The following is a 19,678-nucleotide window of genomic DNA, read 5'->3' on the forward strand; positions in this document are numbered from 1 at the left end:
TTTTCACGTACGACTCGTATTTCATGCCTACCGATCGCGTGAAACTTTAGACTCTGAACTTTAGTTCGTCACGACAAGGATGTCCATTTCCTACTGAATCTGTGTTATTTATTTCACTATTAGCTTCAACTTTGCACTGGATAAATTGCCCAATTTGCGTTCTTCACCTAATCAAAACGTACTTCACAGACAAAAGTCGATTTTCTTTTTCCCAGCGACTAGCATCCAGAGTCGATCTTCTCGCTACCGCGCAGTACCGTATTCGCTCTCGTTTTTCTCACCCTCTTCGTGGTGTCTCGCGTAAAAAGGTAAACGCTCCATGCGTCGGGTTGAGAAAAACTCCAGCATCGACAAAGAAAACAATCGTTTCCGTTCCCCGCCGGCCCACCAACGCTTCCTATCAATTTGCTTTCCCGTCGCGCTTCATTCTGCGGAGTCTATTTTCCGTCGATCATTTCCGCCACGCAGCTATAGCAATTTTTTGTGAACCCCAGGAGGCATCGCGTGCACAAACACGTTTAATTACCGGCGACGAAACAGAGGATCACTTTGCATCGACGGATATCAAGCAATTTGATACACCAGGTCCTCGAATTGCGTGGCCATGTCGCCGTTCGCGTCACGCGCATTTTCTAGGTAGAGTTGCTTAAATTTATCACGAGTTCTCCTTGTCACTGACAAACGAGCTGTCGCGAAACGAATCCATTGCGAGAGTGGTGTAATCCCATTGTACTTTCATTAATTGCTTTATTCAAAATGATAAATGTGTAGTAGGCTCACTCGCAGCGAAATAAAATATTGTCAAGACAATACATTTAAATATGTGGAAATATTACACGTAAACGGTACGGGCATCGGTAACGGTTCTAAACATCGTAGAAAATGTGTTTGAATTAATGGAGTTTCGATTAATGTAAATGAATGTTTGGGCGCCGCCACGAACACCTAATTCAACTTTCTTTCCGTTCATCCAATTTTCATCGGATTATTGGAAACTTTAAATATAAATAAAGCAACATCGAGTAAAACGTTTCGCCTCTGAAATTCGATTCCATCGTACTCTGCCAGATAGAATTACCATTAATGCAAAACAACGATTCGAATAATGTATTTATTCGGATAATAATAGACCTCTCGCTCCAACTGGCTGTCTTTGCGATGGCTGGTGCCTCGTTTTTTTAAAGCCCGTGAAACCAATTAAACTATTCTGCCTTCCTATTCGACGTACAAACTTCGCGATGCGCGTTCCAAACTCGGCACTTCACGTGCTCGACGGTCTGTTGAACTTTCCGAGGGCTTGCGAAGCGTACGACGCGGTCGCATCGCGACTTTAATCGGAGAACGATCCTTTGTAGCGATCAATCGATACTTCGTTTATTTGAAAATCGATAAAACGTGCCCCGGCGAAAGGCTCGATCTTTCGATTTTACTTCCGAACGACAGGTCCGCGAGAGAAAATAAATACACTTGCTGGATATCGGATTAACGAGTCCAAGATACAGAAACTAATTACGTTACGCGTTCTGCTCGGGGCTCTAACGGACTCGTTACCGCGTTCGCATCCGCTCCCTAATCTCCTTCCCGTTGAATGGAACTTCCGCTAAGAAACGTCCTGTTGTTTCCTCTATCGCGTGAACGAAGGCCATAAAGAAACAGTCTGATTATTAGAAAAGAAAATTAAATGTTCCTCGTCTAATTTTATCTTTCTTAATTTTATCTTCGAAGAAACGATTGCGCCCGAGTATAAATTACAATTGCAGTACAATGGACGATATTTTTCAAGAACGAACTCCTTTTTAGTGACTTTGGGAACATTGAAAAAACAAAGTAACGCGACTTTAACGCGCGATGTTAAATCACATAGAATTCATGTCACCGTTCGATTTCGGATTTTAACCGAATAGACGAGAGCGCTCGAGGCTCGAGAGCTCCGAGGGGACGGACAAAAGAAAAAAAAATCGATCCTTCGATCCGAAATGACCAGACTGCTCCCTTAATAAGATTCCCGGCTCAAACGCCAGGAGTCTTAAGCCTCGACCGAATTTCCCCCGAGTTTCTCAATCGATTATGAAACTTTTACCACCAGGGTTCCACTCGATGTATTCTAAACCCTTTCCCTTCCACTCGAGCAATCGAATCGCCGTCTAATCAACAAGAAACACAACTTCGTTCCACGATCAAAATTAAATTTCGAGGAGTAGGAGATAAGAATTTTACATCCCCTCCCGATCCCTGTCTCTGGACACCGCAAGGCTTTCGCGGAGTCCCAGCGATAGCACTCGCGAGGCAAATCGACGTCGGTTGTTTTGACTGAGAGATACACGGCCGCATTAACGCACCCTTGCCGAACGAATCCAATTCGTGCAGTGTCTCGTGTCACGGTGCTCCTTTGCGTTTCGTTGTCACGACAAAAGTAAGAAGAAGAAAAAAAATTGGAGTATCACTGTCTGGTGTGCGCTGCATGCATTCGTGTGTCGAGCACGTTACCTTGAGAAGAGGATCTCCGAGGGCACTCCGAGAAAGGGGATCGGATCGCGACGATGCTCGGTAAATCGAGTTACTGGGCACGATATCGCGCGAAACTGTGGCGCCCGACGCGAGAAAGACAGAGATAGCGGAAAAAAAAAGGGTAGGAACGAAACACCCGCGACCGAGATGCTGACGCTTCCGTGTCCGAGAGGCCACTGACAGAACTCGCCGATTCCCCATCTTGCTCGGATACTCCTACCCCCACCGCTGCCGCACGACGGTGGGGGTGGAGACGGAGGGAGAAAGAGGGGGCATACGGAATTGCCCGTGGGCGCGAGACAGACAGGGAGAGCTCTATCGACCCAAACGAAACCACGGTTGTGCGAAAGGTGGATACGCTGGTAGCGATGGGTCCGACGGAAACGTTCTTCGTCGTGGACCCCCGGAAATTTTGAAATGCCGTCTCGGAGAACCCCTTATTTCGACTTACGTCGCTCGAATTGCGCAGAAAAATTGAACGATTTCGAAAATATTGCGAAAAACATACGAGAGATAAAGGTATTCGCGTAAATAGAGAATTTATTCTATTTTTCTTTTTTTTTTTTTTGTTTATATATTGGTGAGTAAACTACTCTAAAATAGCGTATTGAATAACTTGGCAATTATATAAAAATGTATCTTTGTGTTTCGATCAGAAGCCTTCGAAAGATAGCGACGCAAATGGATTACGGAAATGAAAGAATCGTTCGACGAACATGTGTATCCAACGCTCGTCGTGCGTATAATTTTCGACAAACTATATTATGGTGATAATTTACATAAATCGTAAAGATTCGTTCTGTCGTTTTGAAGTTCAATCGAAAATTCTGGTGTTTCGCGTAACGAAGTTAATGCCGATTGAAGTACTTATTACTTGCCCTGGCCTGACCTCCGCGCGCGATAGGAATGGAATAATAATTGTGCTCCGCGGACGTGTTCTTTGGTGACCCATTATTTCGATTACTCGAGGGTATATAACACCGTTTCCGTTTGCATCGCCATTCTGGTTCCGTACCATAATCTTCTATGCGAGCCGCGGGAAATATTTTAAGGTGGTCCTTTCCTGTACTAGTCGAAAGAAAACTCAAATATAGAAAGTATCAATAACGATATATTTTCTATAATAAAATTCTTAAATTATTATTTGATTATGATTTTTAATTAAAAAACAAAAAGTAGTAATGCAATTTTCGTCAGGTTAAGTTACGAGTGAGAGAGAGACATTTCAATTTGACGTTTCGCATGATTTTTGACGTTTCAACTCGACTTCTTTTTCTAATGCATATTGCTCTGGTACTAAACTGGCAAGTTTGGCAAAATTGAAATACGTTATTCTACATTTATTAATTTACTTTCCATTCGTTTTTGGTATCGATCTGTCTCGTACAAATTATTTTACAGTCGAAAAGTACAGCCGAAAAATCGGTAAATCTAAACGGTAAATCGAACCCATATTTCAGACACACGTGTATCAAGATGTAAATGTTGAGTTTTCGAAGTTACGAGACGATCTGTTGTCATTTTTTATCAAACCACCTTAATAATTTTACGACGTCGAAAGCATCGAGAACGAAAAATAAAATTCTTCCTGTGCAAGCACTGTTCCTGACAATTATCACGAGGATCAAACTTTCGCCATGAAAGGGTCTACAAAGGAAAAAATAAACAAAGATCGTCCAGGGCTGAGAAACGCGACTCGAAAGACGGCTCAGGGCAAAGGGCCACCTGTTTAATCGTGTCGTGGGAAGCCTGCTTAAAAATACCTCGCATCAACAAGTTGATAAACACGAGCGAACAAGGCATGTATATTTTGCACTGACGAAATAGTACGGATGCCAAGCGAATCGGTGGATCGATGCCATCGCTATGCACATGCACGTTTCTGCGAACGACGCCGGCCGACGACAAAACGGCGCCAACGCAGCCTCTGGGGAGGGCAATAATGCCTTTCGAAATTTTCACGCTTCCGGTGGGGACGAGCGTTCGAGGCCAAATGGCCAAAGAAAAAGATGGGGGATGCGAACAATCGCGGATAAGCATCGTACAAGGGAGGGTGCTCCGAAACGTTACCCACTTCATCCGCCTAATCCCCGTGTACTTTCTGTCGGAGGGCGGGTGACATCGTATTCACGCGACTTCATCCACTCGGATGGAATTTTCGAATCGCCGATGGGATTCCGACCGCGCGACCTCGATCGAACCCCTAAAAATATATTTCTGGTGTCAGATTCAATACTTAATAATAGTTTGTCTATCGTCGTTTAATGCAAGGCTTCCCAAACGGCGTCGGTTAGGGTCGTACTCTCGCTTTTGGTACCACACCGTATAGAAGTTGTAGTACACATGTAGTATAACATAATCCTAATGGGTTTTTTTTCAGAATGGGCCCTTGTTTTCGAGATATTTTGATTTTAAGTTTGATACGAAGCTAATAATTCAATTCTGTGAAACTGTAGTCGAAGAGTGATCGGTGGGTGAGCGAATTTTCGTACTTGTAATGGATTTCTTTTCCTCTTTTTCCATTGTCTACTAATTTTTAATCCTAGAATAACATTTCCGATACTTTATGTATTTCTTTTTTGTATATATGTCGCATATATTTTTGCGCGCATTATTCTGAAACGTGTATCTTTTATAACATAATATATTCATATTATGTTATAAACAGTATACACAAAGAAAGAAATACATAAAGTATTAGAAATGTTATTCAAGGATTAAAAATTAGTAAACAACGGAAAAAGAGGAAAAAGAATCTGTCATATTATCTATCGTATGGATTAGCGAAATCTTGGGGTCGCGAGATTTGTATGCAGAATATTCAATATTCTCTCTTATTTATGTTGTTGCAAAAACATGCAGTTTTGACGAAAAATAGGGTACATTCGAAACGTACAGGATTTTCTTGGGAACTTTCGGAATTAAAATCTCCGAGTGTTCTCCGCTGCGCGATGAAAAAAAGAAATGGGTTGTACTCGAGGCGAAAGCGTGTCCTGGTAGAACGAACGACGACGAACCCGCCAGTGGAATTCGTATTAATTAACGAAGCTACATTACGGTGATTAGCAGTCGGGACCGCGCCCCTGGCGAACGTTCGCACGCGATTCCTGCGGTTTTTCAAAGTACTGCGACTATTTTCTTCGGGCTACGTCGTGATACAGGTTTAACGACCGGATGAAACTCCTGTTTCGCGAGGAATTAATTCGTGAGAATTTAATTAACACGGTGGTATGGATGTGAAATATATGTTCACGTGGAACATTTGGTATTATTAACAGGCAGATTTGAATCCTAGAATAACGGCAGAATTTACTCCGAATAACGTTCTTTTGGCGTCGCGATAGACTGTCTGGTTAAAATCGTCCCATTCTCCTTACGCTGCCGCGGTCCTCCGCTTCCACTTGACAGCACTCGAGTGTAGAGCGCCTCGCGACCGTGGCGAGCTAATAAAATAATATTCCGAGCTTTCCTTGTCTTCGTGATAAAATTGCCAGTCGAAAATTGTATTAAAAATCGTGATATACAAGCGTGACTTGCAAGAAAATTTTTGGATAAAAATGTGAATGCTTTCGTGGCCTGGAAAGAGTCCAAACTCGAGCGTCGGGGTTTTATGGGCGATTGTCAAGGCCAGACTGGCGAAAGTAACCGTAACCATGAATGTGGAACACATCGAGATACTCGTTAAAATATTGGCGAGCTGAAAGTAATAAACGAATCTTTTTAATAAAAATTTCAAACTAAATGCAGACGAAGGGTGGCTTGACAACAATATATATTACACTATGTACCTTAATATGACATATAAGTTTGAGCCACCGGTGGTACACGCCGACGTGAACGTGTTACACCATAATAAATAAAGGGGAAGTGGATATTAAACAATTTATGGACGCATACCTGTTTAGGTGAATTGTTGACTGTTCATTCGTCAACTAAATGCCATCGCCTTCCATCTACGTTATACAAGTACAAGCACACCTTTCCCTTCGTACTGTTAATTCTCCAAGTATCCTGTAAATAAAATACGCATCCATCAGCAAGGTATAATTTTTCGATTAATTCATCTAATATAAATTCGTAACTAGCCTGCGAATTTCATGGCATTTATGAACGACGTACAGTAACACAGAAAATGTACGAAAAAAGTACATAATGCACGTTGAATATATTCTACGATTCATACAACATCGATATTTCATTATCCATAAATGTATGAAATCCGCATTCGTAACAGAACATTCGCGCGTATAAATAAATTTATAAAAATAGCTGTGTATCTGTAATGTTGTTTTTTCTCTAAATTTTCGATGCCTTTGTTAAATCGCGCACCAAAAAATGGTGTTTTCCAGATTGTTTGGGATTAAAATTTCGCATTTCGTTCGATACCAATAAATGGTGTTTTCCAGATTGTTTGGGATTAAAATTTCGCATTTCGTTCGATACCAATAAATTTGGCACTGTAATTTGATAAAATCATTGATAAGAACGAACGTACGAAGCGTCAATCGTCCGTGATTCGACGTTTTACGAGTGTAAATTATCAACGTCTACTCGGGAGTTCTTCGAGCCGGAAGTGAACATGCGCGAAACTGAATTACCGACAAAGATAAATCCGCTGCGAGTCAGCGCACTCTGGGACGGCCGTGGCGCAAGGTTGCGTACTAAAATGCGAAACTGTTGTGCCGGAAAGACTGGTAAAAATTTGTAACGCAACCCTTCGCCGCGTAACGCCTCTGTCGACGCTAAACTCTCGCGAAAAATACGAAGACGAACGTAAAGAGATTCGATCGGACAATTTCCAGCAAAGAATCGACAACGCGTACTTTACTAATCGAAATGATTACGTACGATTCGTTACGAAATTTTTGAAAAATAACAAAATTACTCGAGGCACGTGGCCCGACAGTATTAACTGCAAAAGTGCGATGGAACGAGAACAAATTTTGAAATTTTGAAATGATAATTCCGCTGGTTAGAATTTTCCGAAAAGTAATTCTAACGCGTTCCGGTTGATAAATCGTATGAATCCACTGTTAAATAGCGAAACCGGGAGACGTTTGAGCATGAAACTGTTTAGCAAAGCGTGCGTTGCAACCCCTTTTGCATTTAATCCCTTTAATTACGTAACAGAGGCGCGGCGAGCGGAAGTGGCGCTCAAGAAGCGCCTACCGAGCCGAAGGGTTAAAGGTATTCCTGTCGAAGCCCTCAGGCTGAAATGTTTACACGAAAGCATCCCCACCGATGCGTTATATTTTCTTCCTTTTTTTTTTTTTCTTTTTAACAATAACGTGACGCACAATAATGAAATGGTAACGCAACAGCTTTAATTCTTTCCTCAGTGTATTGTGCCTTAAGACAAAAGACAATAACGTTCTTAAATTACAATACAAATATATTTATGTATATATATATATTTTTTTTTTTAATATATATATATATACATATATATTTCATCGAACTTCGATTCGTTTAAGTAACCATGTACTCGTGTCATTTACATATATACATACGTATAAATATAACATATAATGTACACATTATATTTATATATCGCTATACAATCATAAATTACATAATTTCTTCTGGTACGAACGTAACGAACAGGGATTGGGCGAAAAATATTAACAACTCGACGAGTAAATGTACAATTGTTCGCGAGGATGAATCGCTCGGTGGTTGGTCACGATTCGTTATTCGTTATTCGAATAAAAATTCGCCCATCTCCGGGTTCGGTCGTCGCACGATCACAAATCGACATAGTTTTTTCTCTGTTTCGGACAAAGTACAAAATATAGCGAGCATACACGGTATGCAGAATCGGCTTTACCATGGGAATATAAAACTCATTGCCATTCTATTATTAAATAATTAAATAGTAGCCTACTTTGCGAGATTATCGTCCGGGATAATCGAGTCTGACGTATTAATAGAACCTCAGATCGATTGCCTCTACGCACCGTATCGGAAGTGCTCGTACGCCACGGTAAAAACTACAAAGAAACTCGTTTTATTTTTTAATTTTTTTTCCGTTCTTTTTTTATTTTCACGTCGCGTGACTGTCTGTCGATACTTTTCTCTCCTTTTTGTCGAACGAACGAATTCCGTGTCTCCCGAGCAACACGGAAACACCGTAGAGCACGAACAAATGATCGTTTCCACGGTGTATTTCCGAAACGCATTTTTGAAGAATAAAAAGAAAACTTTTGATTCGATTCGCCGTGATTCACAATCGTCCCCATAAGTATTCCCCGAAGTAATTCGTATAAATTAAACGACAGGTTCGACGTTTTCGAATTCAAAAATTCAAAAAGTTTTCGTTAGAAATTTTTAAATATGCAAAGCCTGTTCGTGTACGTATTTATAACAACTTTTTTTGGAAACTTTGTAACTTGTTAATTGATTAAGACAAATTTCTTTAACGCCACACTTTAACGACAGACACGGAGAGTACTTATAGGCCTGACTTTGTACAACTGACAACCGAAAACTGAGAGAATAATAACGAGAAGCATTTTCTACAAAATTTAGAACGCACAGGTCGAAAAGAAGAGAGAAGAGTAATTTGTAAATTGCTCCCCCAAGGTCGCTGCGTGTATTAAAAAAGAAATAAAAGACGGGTGTTCAAGTCTGGAGGGGAGTGGGAGGGAGGAGTTAATAAATCGACCGGTGAACACTATCGCTGGTATCGTACAACGAGAAACACGAAGGTCCTCCCGCTTAAATCACGCACAAAACTGTGCATCGCGTGGCCTCGTCGCCATAATCGATACGACCACACGCAGCTTCGCGAAGCGAGCGTGACTGCCAATGAATTCGCAACTTTTATACCGATCCCCTTTCGAGACGTGATCGCTAAACAAAAGGCGTCGATCGACCACGAGCAAACCCCTCGAAACACCCCCCCGATGGGCTGTATCTTCAACCCCCACAAAAAAAAAAAAAAAGAAATATTTCTTGGTTCTTCGTTTCTTTCTTTCCATCGTCTTTTTAATGTATTCGAAATATAATACAAAAAAAATCGATTCTTTCCCGGTCGATCCACCGTTTTTGGAATCTTTTAAATCAGAATTTTCGTAACGTTCCGATATCCGAATCCTAAACTTGGAATTATAAAATCAAGATAGAAAATTCGCTGTGCAGTAATTTTGCTCGTGCTCTTCGATAATTTCTCACCCCCCCTCCCCCTGGCCCCCTGCGATCCGAGTACGAGCGATCAACGATACCAACCCCTCGTTAAATGCGATCCGTGGAGTAATCTCGTCCTCGTGAAAAATAAACAAAAATTTGCGTCGAGAAAGAGATTGCCTGGGAGACTAAAGCTCGTTGAATAAATAAACAGGTTGTTCGCGGTGCGCGAAGGGTAGAGAAATTGCGAATTTCTACCGCGAATTTCTATCTTATTTTATTCGGCGCGTTTTTCTCTCGTTGTGACTTCGTTGCAGGAATCGAAAATGAAAAGAAAGAAAGAGAAGAAGAGCGGAAGACAGAGAGAATGTAACCGGATAACGTAAGGGGACCACGACTGGGGTTGCGGTTGGGCGGGGTGGGGGATCGATCGCCATTTCGTCGTTCTCGTCGTACAGAGAAAAGGTAATGATAACGCTGAAGACTGTACACTATGTATTTTAAACATTACGTTTGCTCGCATACTCGTGCTACGTGTTACAAATTATTCGCGTCTGTCGCGCGTTGGTCGCGCGCGAATCGATAAGCGGATTCCGAGTTCTTTCGAATCCTCGAGAACGTGCCCTTCGAAGCATTCGAAGATGAGAAGAGACGAACGATAGTATCGATTCCGCCCCGTCGATGCCACCGTTCCGTCGAACAACAACCTCCTTATTCGTAAATCGAACGCGTCGAGCCCCCTGTTAAATTGGTTCTCGTTAAAGTATTTCTCTATGCCACCGGGTATATGCTCTTCGACCAACGTAAACTCTAGAATTTTTCAACAAACTTTAGACGAAGATAAATATGTATAAAAAGTCTACAAAGAATCAAACGAAATCGTTAGAAAGAAGAGGAAAGGTCGGAGTCGGTCTTTCCGTGCGGGACCAACGCGCGGAGGAAATAAAACGCTCGTGACGAAATGCTTCAAAGGGTTGAAACAAATGGGATTCGAAAGAAACGCGATGTACGTCAGAGATGGGTACTGTCTGGATGAAAAAATTGTTTAAATGAAAAAAATCGAATAATGATTCGAAGAAGGCTTCATCTTCGTTCGAACCCTTCGAATAACCCCGAGTCGTATTTATTCGACGAATAAAGACACTCTTTTTATTCGGCAAGCCTTCGAATAAACTCCGAATAAAGATTCGAAGGAAACTTCATCTTCGTTCGAACCCTTCGAATAATCCCGAGTTGTATTTATTCGACGTATAAAGATACTCTTTTTATTCGGCAAGCCTTCGAATAAATTCCGAATAAACGGATAAAAATGAGATTCTCGCTCGAACCTGGGATGATTCGACAGAAACAGTATCTTCGATCGAATATTTATTCGTTATTCATCTCGAGTTATTTTCGCTTCGACGTCCGAATAAATAAAACGTGCCCATATTCGGGGTACGATCGAGCAGATTCACGGTCTCGTAGAGTGCTGTCAAGGTCCTCGGTAGATTGCAATGTTTTATTGAACAATCAACTGGGTTTCAAGGATTCGTCTTGGTACACTTATCTCCTGTGCGCTAGCGATATCTACGCGAGACATGCTGACGACGATTCGTTTGCTTGCCAATATACTTCATGCGTCTAACGCAATTAAACTCTCATCGAGACGAGATCGATTCGAAATGCGGTTATAACGCATACGAGACAGAGGGCTAAGCAGGTAAACCGTAGTAGCGAACGTGCTGGGTCAAAATTTAATTATAAAAATTATTGGCGACTATCGAGAAGAGTTCTGTCGAAAGTCGTCGGTCTCGAATGTGCTAAGCGATAAATAAGGAATAAAAACTGAACTTTTCGTCCTCCAAGTATAAAGATTGTTAGAATTTTTACAACGTTATCCAGGTCCTCCTCGGTGATAATATTTTTCTATAAATTATATACGAAAAACAATTAGTAACCACGAGCATCGCGTCGAAGTTTAATCATTTCGTTAGATTTATAAAATTAACTTTTTTTATATATTTCGTATAACACACTAATACTTATACTAGGTAATTACACGCCGATTGTTTTTACAGTTTGTAGTCTTAAACACACTCCACTTATCCAAGGAGAGAAAACAATTGAACTTCAACGAAAAGTTCAAAAAAAAAAAAAACTTTGACACTTTCTTACTCGAACGATCGTCTAACATTTACCGAATTTCTTCTACTGTCCACGTTATTGTTAAAATATTCTCTCCTATTACACTTTAACACTATATTAAATAAATATTTATCATCGAGAAGGACTGAAATAATAAGGTCGAAAATATTCTAGCAAACTACGTTTGGCGGACCAGGACTTCAATTTTTCTTTTCAATTTTTATTTTAAACAACAAAGCAAACCTTACAATTATCGTTTCGAACAAGAAAAGTTAAATTGTTTCCAAGGGAAATAGCTTTTCATAGGTGGGAGGAAGATGCAAAGATCAACTGAAAAAAAAAAGTAGAAGGTTGTCCTTCAAATCTCCGTGATGCCACTTAGGAAAAAAGCTACTCGAGCGAAATTACGTCCCTCGCGGAACCACTCAACTTTTGTTCGAGACATTTACCGAAATCACTGTATCTGTGAACGTACAAAGCTTCGTTGTTTTGAAATCGTTGGTAAAATCAGCGCTACGGAACGTGAAATTATAAATACAACTAACTAGCAAACGAATCGTCGTCGACAGAGACTTATGCTTGTTCGCAGTTTCTCTTTCGCTCGTTTACATGAAATATATCAACGGAACGACGCGAGTCGTGCGCGATTTGACAAGAAATTTTCGTCGACGTGTTCCTCGTGAAAAGAAAAAAATCAAGGGAAATGTACGAAGTGGACCAGAACATAAACATTGCATTTTTATTAATACACTTTTTGAAGGTTCATTTGACACGCCTGTTCTATAAATTGAGACCCCGACGGAGACACACCGGGCGATTAACGTTACACGTAGAGGCAAGCGAACGGAGAAGCGACCCGTGGGGGGAAGAATCTCGTCGAGAACGAACCATCCACGGGTCGATAAATATATCTGTACCCGTCGACGCGTACACGTGAAACGGTGTCTAAGATCTTAACAAACGTTGTACATACATGTATACCGAGGAACTAGGAAGATTGCTCCTGAATGGAGAGCGTCCGGAACGAGCAGAAACTTTAGAAACGTTTATCCCAATATCTGTCAGCGAAATCGACCGGTTATCTTTAACCGAGGGATGGTAGATTGTTCATACCAACCCTCGATTAAAGATAACTGGCGAGCTGGTCGAACTCGAGTAATGGGATGGAATATCGACGACGAACAAGACATCCCTTTCTGTTATGTATTTAATTTAAGAAAAGTAATCGATGTTATTATAATCCATGGTATCTCTATGGAAGTATCGAGTAGATTGCTCCCGAATGGAACGTCCAGAACGTACAGAAACTTTCGAAACATTTGTTCCAATATGTCAGAATTTCGTAACAATCGAACAGCAAAACCGATCAATTATCCTTAACCGAGGGATGGTAGAGAATTATCTGTACCAATCCCTCGGTTAAAGACACTGGCGAGCTGGTCGAACCCGAATAACGGGAACTCGAGAAATGGGAGTATCGATGACGAACGAGGACAACTTTTAATTAATTTTACCGACCTCTGTCGCGTGGATTACTCTAGCAGCAATCTTTGCAGTTCCGTGCGGTACGTGTGAGTTCGAGCTTTCCGAGAGTGTGTACGTGTGTTACCTTTTATATCTATATATTTATATAGTTTATTTATATATGTATATAGGCGGTTCGATCGCGCAGAAACGTGAATCCCCTCCGCGAGGGACGATCTCACTATCTGGGATCACCTTCCGCCTTGTCCCACTTCCTCCTGGCGAGGAAGTAGCACGCATAGTGTCCCGAGATCGACGATTTGCGGAGTCGTATGTACACCAAGGAGCAAAACAGTTGTTACGACGTCACGGGCACACGAGCATCGTAGGCAGAGGACCGATCCTCGTTCGAACGCCACGTGTGCGCAAGGTAGATGCGTAGGAGACCGTATGCTGTCGACAGCTACGCGACACAACATTTTTTAAGCACTCGAGTATCTATCTTACGTACATGCGAGGTTCGAGAGAACGTAGTTTCTTCACTGGTAGCGTTAGTACGCCTGTGACGTCACGAGAACCGTTTCGTTCTTCGGTATACGAAATACAAAACGTTCGTCGAAAGCGTCGCGAATCACTTCTCTTGTTACGAATTGCAGGGAGAGACTGATCGTGAGTCGACAGCCCTCTACCAATTGTTCCCGCGCCCCCGACCCCTGAAACCGTTACCCCTGAACTGTCCCCCACGTTTCAGTCCCCTGGGCATAAAGTTGCCGATCGCCGGGCCACGAGGCCCTCTGTCCATCCAGGGTGCCCTGGGCCCGCCCCTGAATCCTCTGCCGCGCGGCGGACCGCCTCTCCACGGAGGAAACGGCACGGGACCGCTGATACGAGGTCGGAAGTTGGGCCCCATGGGACCCTCGAAGTCGTATATCCCCGAATGAACGTCCACGGACGCCTGGGCGATCGGTCCGTTCAAACCTGAATCGGAACCAGTTGGAATTTGAGGCCCGTTGGTCACGAGTCGCTTCTTACAGGACGCGACGTCGTTCTGCTCGTCGAAGCTGCCGTTCGTCGAGGGTCTCTTGAGATCGTTGCTCGCCATTAGATCCTCCATTTGTTCCGTGAGACTCTGCTCGGAGATACTCGCCTCCTGGGGGTTTTCGAGAGGCTCGCTGTCGTCGCAAATCTTCTCGAGAGGTTCCGACTCCACGTGCTCCTCGTACTCCGATATCGGGACATACTGAGCGTGCTGGGGATCCTTAGGATCCGTTATCACGGGCACGACCGTTACTTGCTGGCTCAGCTGCTCCTCGGTCTCGGCCGTCGGTTCGAGCTCGCAAACGAGACTCGAGCCATCGGAGTAAACGGGCTGGTCCAGGTCACGGGAGTTCGTCGTCCCGAGCGAGGGTCTACGGTCCAACGACAAGGACTGCGGAATTTCTTCGTGATCCACATCCGGCGGATGCTCTGCATTCGCTGGGCTGTCCTTGTCGTCGGGGATCCCTATGGGCATGCCCTCCTCGTCGAGGATGACCACCGTGTCCGGTGGTTGCAGCAACAACGGCCGACTATTGGGCAAGATCTCGGGCGAGGACCTGTGATGCTGATCTTGCGACCGCTTTCGATTGTTCTGAGGGTTCCTCGGTTTGTTGTGATCGTCGGAGTATCGGTCCCGTCGGTTCCTTTGGAATCCTCGACCACCGCGACCACCTCTGTCGTTCCGATGAAAGGGCATGTCCCGATGCTGGTGCTCCGACGGCTGCGAGTACCTGCCGCGCATCTGCTGCTCGCCGAGGAACTCCTGGGTAGGTCTCAAATTGTGATTGTCGCGGTACTCGAAGTCCTGGGGGAAGTCGGGCTGGTTCGAATGCATCGGATGGAAATCCTGCTGGCCAAAGTCTTGCTGATTTTGTAGAAAGCTAGGCGGCGGCCTGTTTTGGTGGAAATTCGATTGAGACGGATGAAAATCTGCGGCTGGATTGTGACGGAAGTCGGACTGGTCCTGGTGAAACGATTGACCCGGATGAAACTGAGGTGGCGGGGGCGGCGGCGGAGGAGGTCCCGAGTGCATCATGCGCACGTCTTGCATCATTTGCCCGTGAGAACCCGGCATTTGGCCAGCGGGTAGAGGAATCATACGCATGTCCATGTCCATGTGCTGAGACGACCCTGGCGGGTTACCAATCCTCATATCCCTATCTTGCGATCTCACGTCGACCAAAACCCTTCCCTTTGGCTTACTGTCGGTCTCGTCGTCCGACATCTCCATGTCGACGCTTTCCACGATGTCGCCAGGCTGCATGTGTTGCCTGGTTTTGTATCGCGAACGGTCGACGTTTAGAAAAGTTATTTCCAATGGTTATGAACTAATCGTAACCTAATATCGGCATCTCAGTATCTTACCGGTAATCCTGATCGCTCGTGGACCATAAACTACTACTATTGGGTATCGTGTTCATGGAGCTCTCGCTGACGTTGTGATTCGCCGGACTTCCCGTCAAGCTGATCAGATTACGATGATCGACGTCCGCTGCTTTCATCAGTCGATACGGCAACGGATTCTCCACGGTCATCGGAATCGGTATTACTCTGAAAAATTATATTTAGCGACCCGTGCACCAATTGATTATGAATTGCGTCGAGCAAACCTGAATACAGTTTACTCTATTCAGTTTAGCTTATCACCGTAGGTATTCGATTCCTCACCTGTGGTCCACATCTCCGGTGGTACTCAGAAGAGATTCTTGCGGTTGGGGGTCATCGTACTCTACCGGATCCGTGAATCCAGCCTTTTCGTATATAGGCGGCGATTCTGGCGTTTCGCTCAGGATTTCGCTTTTCCCTCTACCGGTGTTCACCCACGTTGTCTCGTTACTAGGATCCCACCTATCCGAATCTCCGTCCATCCACGCTTTCGATTTCTCATCGCACTCACCAGGCCAGGTTGGATTCATACTATTTTTGCCTGAAGATATAGCGAAACCCGCTACATTAAAAAGCATTTTCGTTATTTTAAAATCAGACCGCCGTATTTTGCGTTTCAGAGTAAGCTCCATACCCTTTTCTTCCCACTTGGCAGGTTCCTTGATGCTTTCGCTCGGAGGAGTCCAGGTAGGGAATTTAGGTGGCAATTTGTTGTAACAATTTTCGTCGTCGAGGAATATAGGCGGAGGTAACGGCGGGGGTGGTAAGGGATTGACGGTGTTATTATTATTAGGGCCATCGAAAGGTCCGATGATATTGCTCTGACTGTTTTGACTGGAGTAAGGGGAAGGGGTATGCGACTCGCCGGACAAGTTCCGTACGGGCAGCGGAGTACTGTGACTTAACTGGCAATTATTTACACCCATGGGCGTGCTCTGATTGCCCATCATTCTTGAGATCACAGGAGTTACAGGATGCTGTCCTAGTACAGGCGAATGTCTGTAATTCGAACGCTGAGGAGATTCGATTTGTGTTTCGGGAATATCTAGTCCGAGGCCCGGTATACCACCGGGGTCTTGTGTTCCGTCGGAAGAAGGAAGAACAGTCTTTAAAAAGCTAGAGATATTGAAGTCTACGTTGCTATTTTCGTTCTTGGAGGGCCTCATGTTGATTACTTCTATCGGTTTAGCCTAACGAAAAGTGTATAAAATTTATATACCGTTTCGATAGATGATAAATGCACGACTTGGTCGGACGTACCTCTAAAGAATCGTTATACTGTTGCGACATTCCAGTAGGCGTTGACGATCTTTCGTTAAATAAATTTCTCTGTAACGAAGAGGACGACGGTTACGATAATATTTATCGAAGACAATATATTTTTTGAAATGTAAGATCTTACCATATTACCAAAATCCATATTTCCTCCGATAAAGGATGAGAAATTGTTGGTAAAGTCACCGGAGTCGTTGGCCTGGCCCAATTCTGGAGCTGGTACTGGCGCAGGATCGTACTCGTGGGAGTAAGAACCGTACATAGACGGTGGGGCTACGTCTATGATTCCTAGCTGACTTTGAACCATGGTTTCGTCGCCTGGAAGTTCGATATCGCTATCAGGACTCGGAGATGGAGCATTTATATCTGGCGACGGGATTGGAGAAATCAATGTAGGTAACAATTCGTCCAACTTCTTCTTCAAGTTTTTCACGCGACTTCCGAAATTCCTATATGCCTGTTTAGTAAAAGCGTGAAACATTAAAACATCGTACCGATAATTATAACGAGTACCTGCTATTTCTTTTTTTTTTAACGTACTTACATTAGTAACTATTTTAACTTCTCCTCTCTGAGTTTCGTAAAACTGATCGGCTTGTTCCAATAACTCAAGCACTTGTGTCCTTTCTCTGATCTCTGCTTCTAACGCGCGAACATAGTTTTCAACGTTTCTCACTGCCGAATCGACTTCTTTCTCCGCGTCTTCGACTCTTCTTCGATCTTTTAAAGAAGCGCACAATTCCTCTGCGTTTTCTATGTCGATGTTACTTTCCCGTAAGTCTCTTAATCGTGCGTCCGTTGCTTGTTCCAACGTAGCGCACGATCTCATCGTAGAAATGAGCAGAGCAGCTTGAAACTCTTCCGGTGGGGCCATTGGCTGAGGATCTAATTTCTTTTTCGGTGCCGCCGAAATTAGCCCGGACAAATCTGCGAGAAACTCTTCGTCGTACACTTGTCGTTGATCCCATATTTTGAAGATCCTCAATATACGATGTTTCACTTTTTCGTCTCGAACCATCGTCGTCGCACGTTGCAGAGTCGTGCCCCATGATTCCACGAACTCGAAATTCTTTCTTTTCGAGTATTGGATAACGTCGTTCGCCAAGTAAAACAGTGTGAGACGATGCTCAACTTTTACTGTTATTTAAAAAACATTGGAGTATTATCCGGTGTGTTAGGAAAAAAAAAAGAAAAAGAAAACACGTTATACACATTAATAGAAGCACACGTAAACAAAAAAGTACGAGTAAGCTTCTTTGAAATAATGGTGAGAACTTTCAAATTATAACGATGTTCAAATAAAATGCATAGATTACAATATTAACCCATCGAGAATACAGAGCTCGATAGTTGAACTGTAAATAAATTGTTTATAAAATGGAGGTATGTACAGAGCATTTCTTAATAAGTACTGTAAACAAAATAGTGTACTCAGGTGAAACCTTTAATTTAGATATTGTAAGGGACTCGACATCAAAATAGGCTATACGATATCATAATTTATACTGTTCCAAATTGAAAAAACTCACCTTTCTTCAGCACTTGCAGCCAAGTGGCAACAATCTTCTTATGGTGCTGTCGTCTTTCCAAACACCAGGCTGAAAGACCCTGTATCGACTCCTGGGAATCCTTGAGTGTGTGAAGCCTTCGCTCGAAGAGCTCCACGTCGAATTCGCTTGTGGCCATTATGGGCAAGCACAATTCATTTAATAAACAATCTACGAACTTGTCTGGATGTCACGCTTTAACGTGAACCACCGAGAGGAACACGTGGAGCTTTGCTCGGGTATCATAGGTATAACGTCTACCTAGCAAATCAACCTAACCAAATAAGCGTACCCAATGCATCGATCATCGATGTATTAAACATTGTAAAAGTCCATCGGGGTCAGATCATTTTACTCTCCGAGCGACGATGTTGTCCTCCAGTTCCTCGTGGGCTGTTTCGTACACAAAACAACAGAAATCTTTGAAAACCACTGGAATCAGAGTTCGTGTAATCCCACACGCTGAAGACACCGCTTTCGCGTCAGTTACAACGCTCGAAGTAACTCCCTCGATACGGCAATTAAATCTGTCGTAACGATACTTTCGTGCACTTGACGCTATCACGCATACGACATGTCAACTTTCACAGTGCATTTCAAAATTATCGTATTTCTATATGAACGATCTTGAAAACAAGAGTCCGCCATCTTTTCAGAACCAAAACACGAGCGCGCAATGGCCGGCGCGATTTTCTAGCACAGAGTTTCTCAAACTGTGGCCCGTGGATCATTGGGGGTCTGTGGGTTGTTAAAAAATAAAGAGAGGAATATCGTGATAGAAGCAAGAGAATGCTTCCTCGTATCGGGGCCTTAAAATTTCTCGTGCAATTTCGCACTGCATAATGACGAGAAAAAGCATGTTCTGATCGTTAGATTTATTAAGTATTAATCGTATATTAATCGCGTGTGCCTATGGAAATTACTCAAAGTCTGATTTAATCTGATTTAGTCCTATGATTAATGCCTGTGAATTTTTGTTTAAAAACAATTGTATGTGAGGGGGTCCATGGACCTCAGTCCTCGGTTTGAGAAACGCGTTCTAGCATATATAGGAACGAAATTCACTAAGAACGTTTCTTCGAAACCTTCAAAGTTTTCAACCGACGATTCTATGCGTTTCATATTATATTTTCTCGAAGTAACATTTTGTATCATAGTTTTACAAGGTATAAAAACAACGAGAGAATAATTGAATATTCTGGACAAAG

General features: G+C 43.1%; 2 protein-coding genes across 3 annotated transcripts in view; both read right to left on the reverse strand.

Annotated features, from left to right (window-relative positions):
* The window catches only part of LOC128894697 (multiple C2 and transmembrane domain-containing protein), a 36,768-nt gene extending 32,878 nt beyond the window's left edge, over positions 1-3,890 (reverse strand). The window contains exon 1 of the mRNA XM_054156624.1: positions 2,488-3,890. The gene's annotated coding sequence lies outside the window, so the exon portion shown is untranslated. The remainder of the gene's footprint in view (positions 1-2,487) is intronic.
* Positions 3,891-8,526: 4,636 nt separating this feature from the next.
* LOC128894696 (uncharacterized) lies at positions 8,527-19,132 on the reverse strand. 2 transcript variants are annotated; one of them, XM_054156614.1, is made up of 8 exons: positions 18,453-19,132; positions 17,468-18,060; positions 17,051-17,380; positions 16,909-16,977; positions 16,283-16,838; positions 15,931-16,189; positions 15,628-15,813; positions 8,527-15,533 (listed from the first exon to the last, which is right to left on the reverse strand). In XM_054156614.1, the coding sequence occupies exons 1-8, from the start codon at positions 18,607-18,609 to the stop codon at positions 13,910-13,912; spliced, it is 3,774 nt and encodes a 1,257-aa protein (XP_054012589.1). In that variant the 5' UTR covers positions 18,610-19,132; the 3' UTR covers positions 8,527-13,909. The 2 variants fall into 2 exon arrangements, with proteins under 2 accessions (XP_054012589.1, XP_054012588.1); XM_054156613.1 differs by having other exon boundaries at positions 15,931-16,210.
* Between the last annotated feature and the right edge of the window lie 546 nt (positions 19,133-19,678).

This window comes from Hylaeus anthracinus, unplaced genomic scaffold (genome assembly GCF_026225885.1).
Source record: "Hylaeus anthracinus isolate JK02 unplaced genomic scaffold, UHH_iyHylAnth1.0_haploid 4, whole genome shotgun sequence".
Classification (NCBI taxonomy): domain Eukaryota; kingdom Metazoa; phylum Arthropoda; class Insecta; order Hymenoptera; family Colletidae; genus Hylaeus; species Hylaeus anthracinus.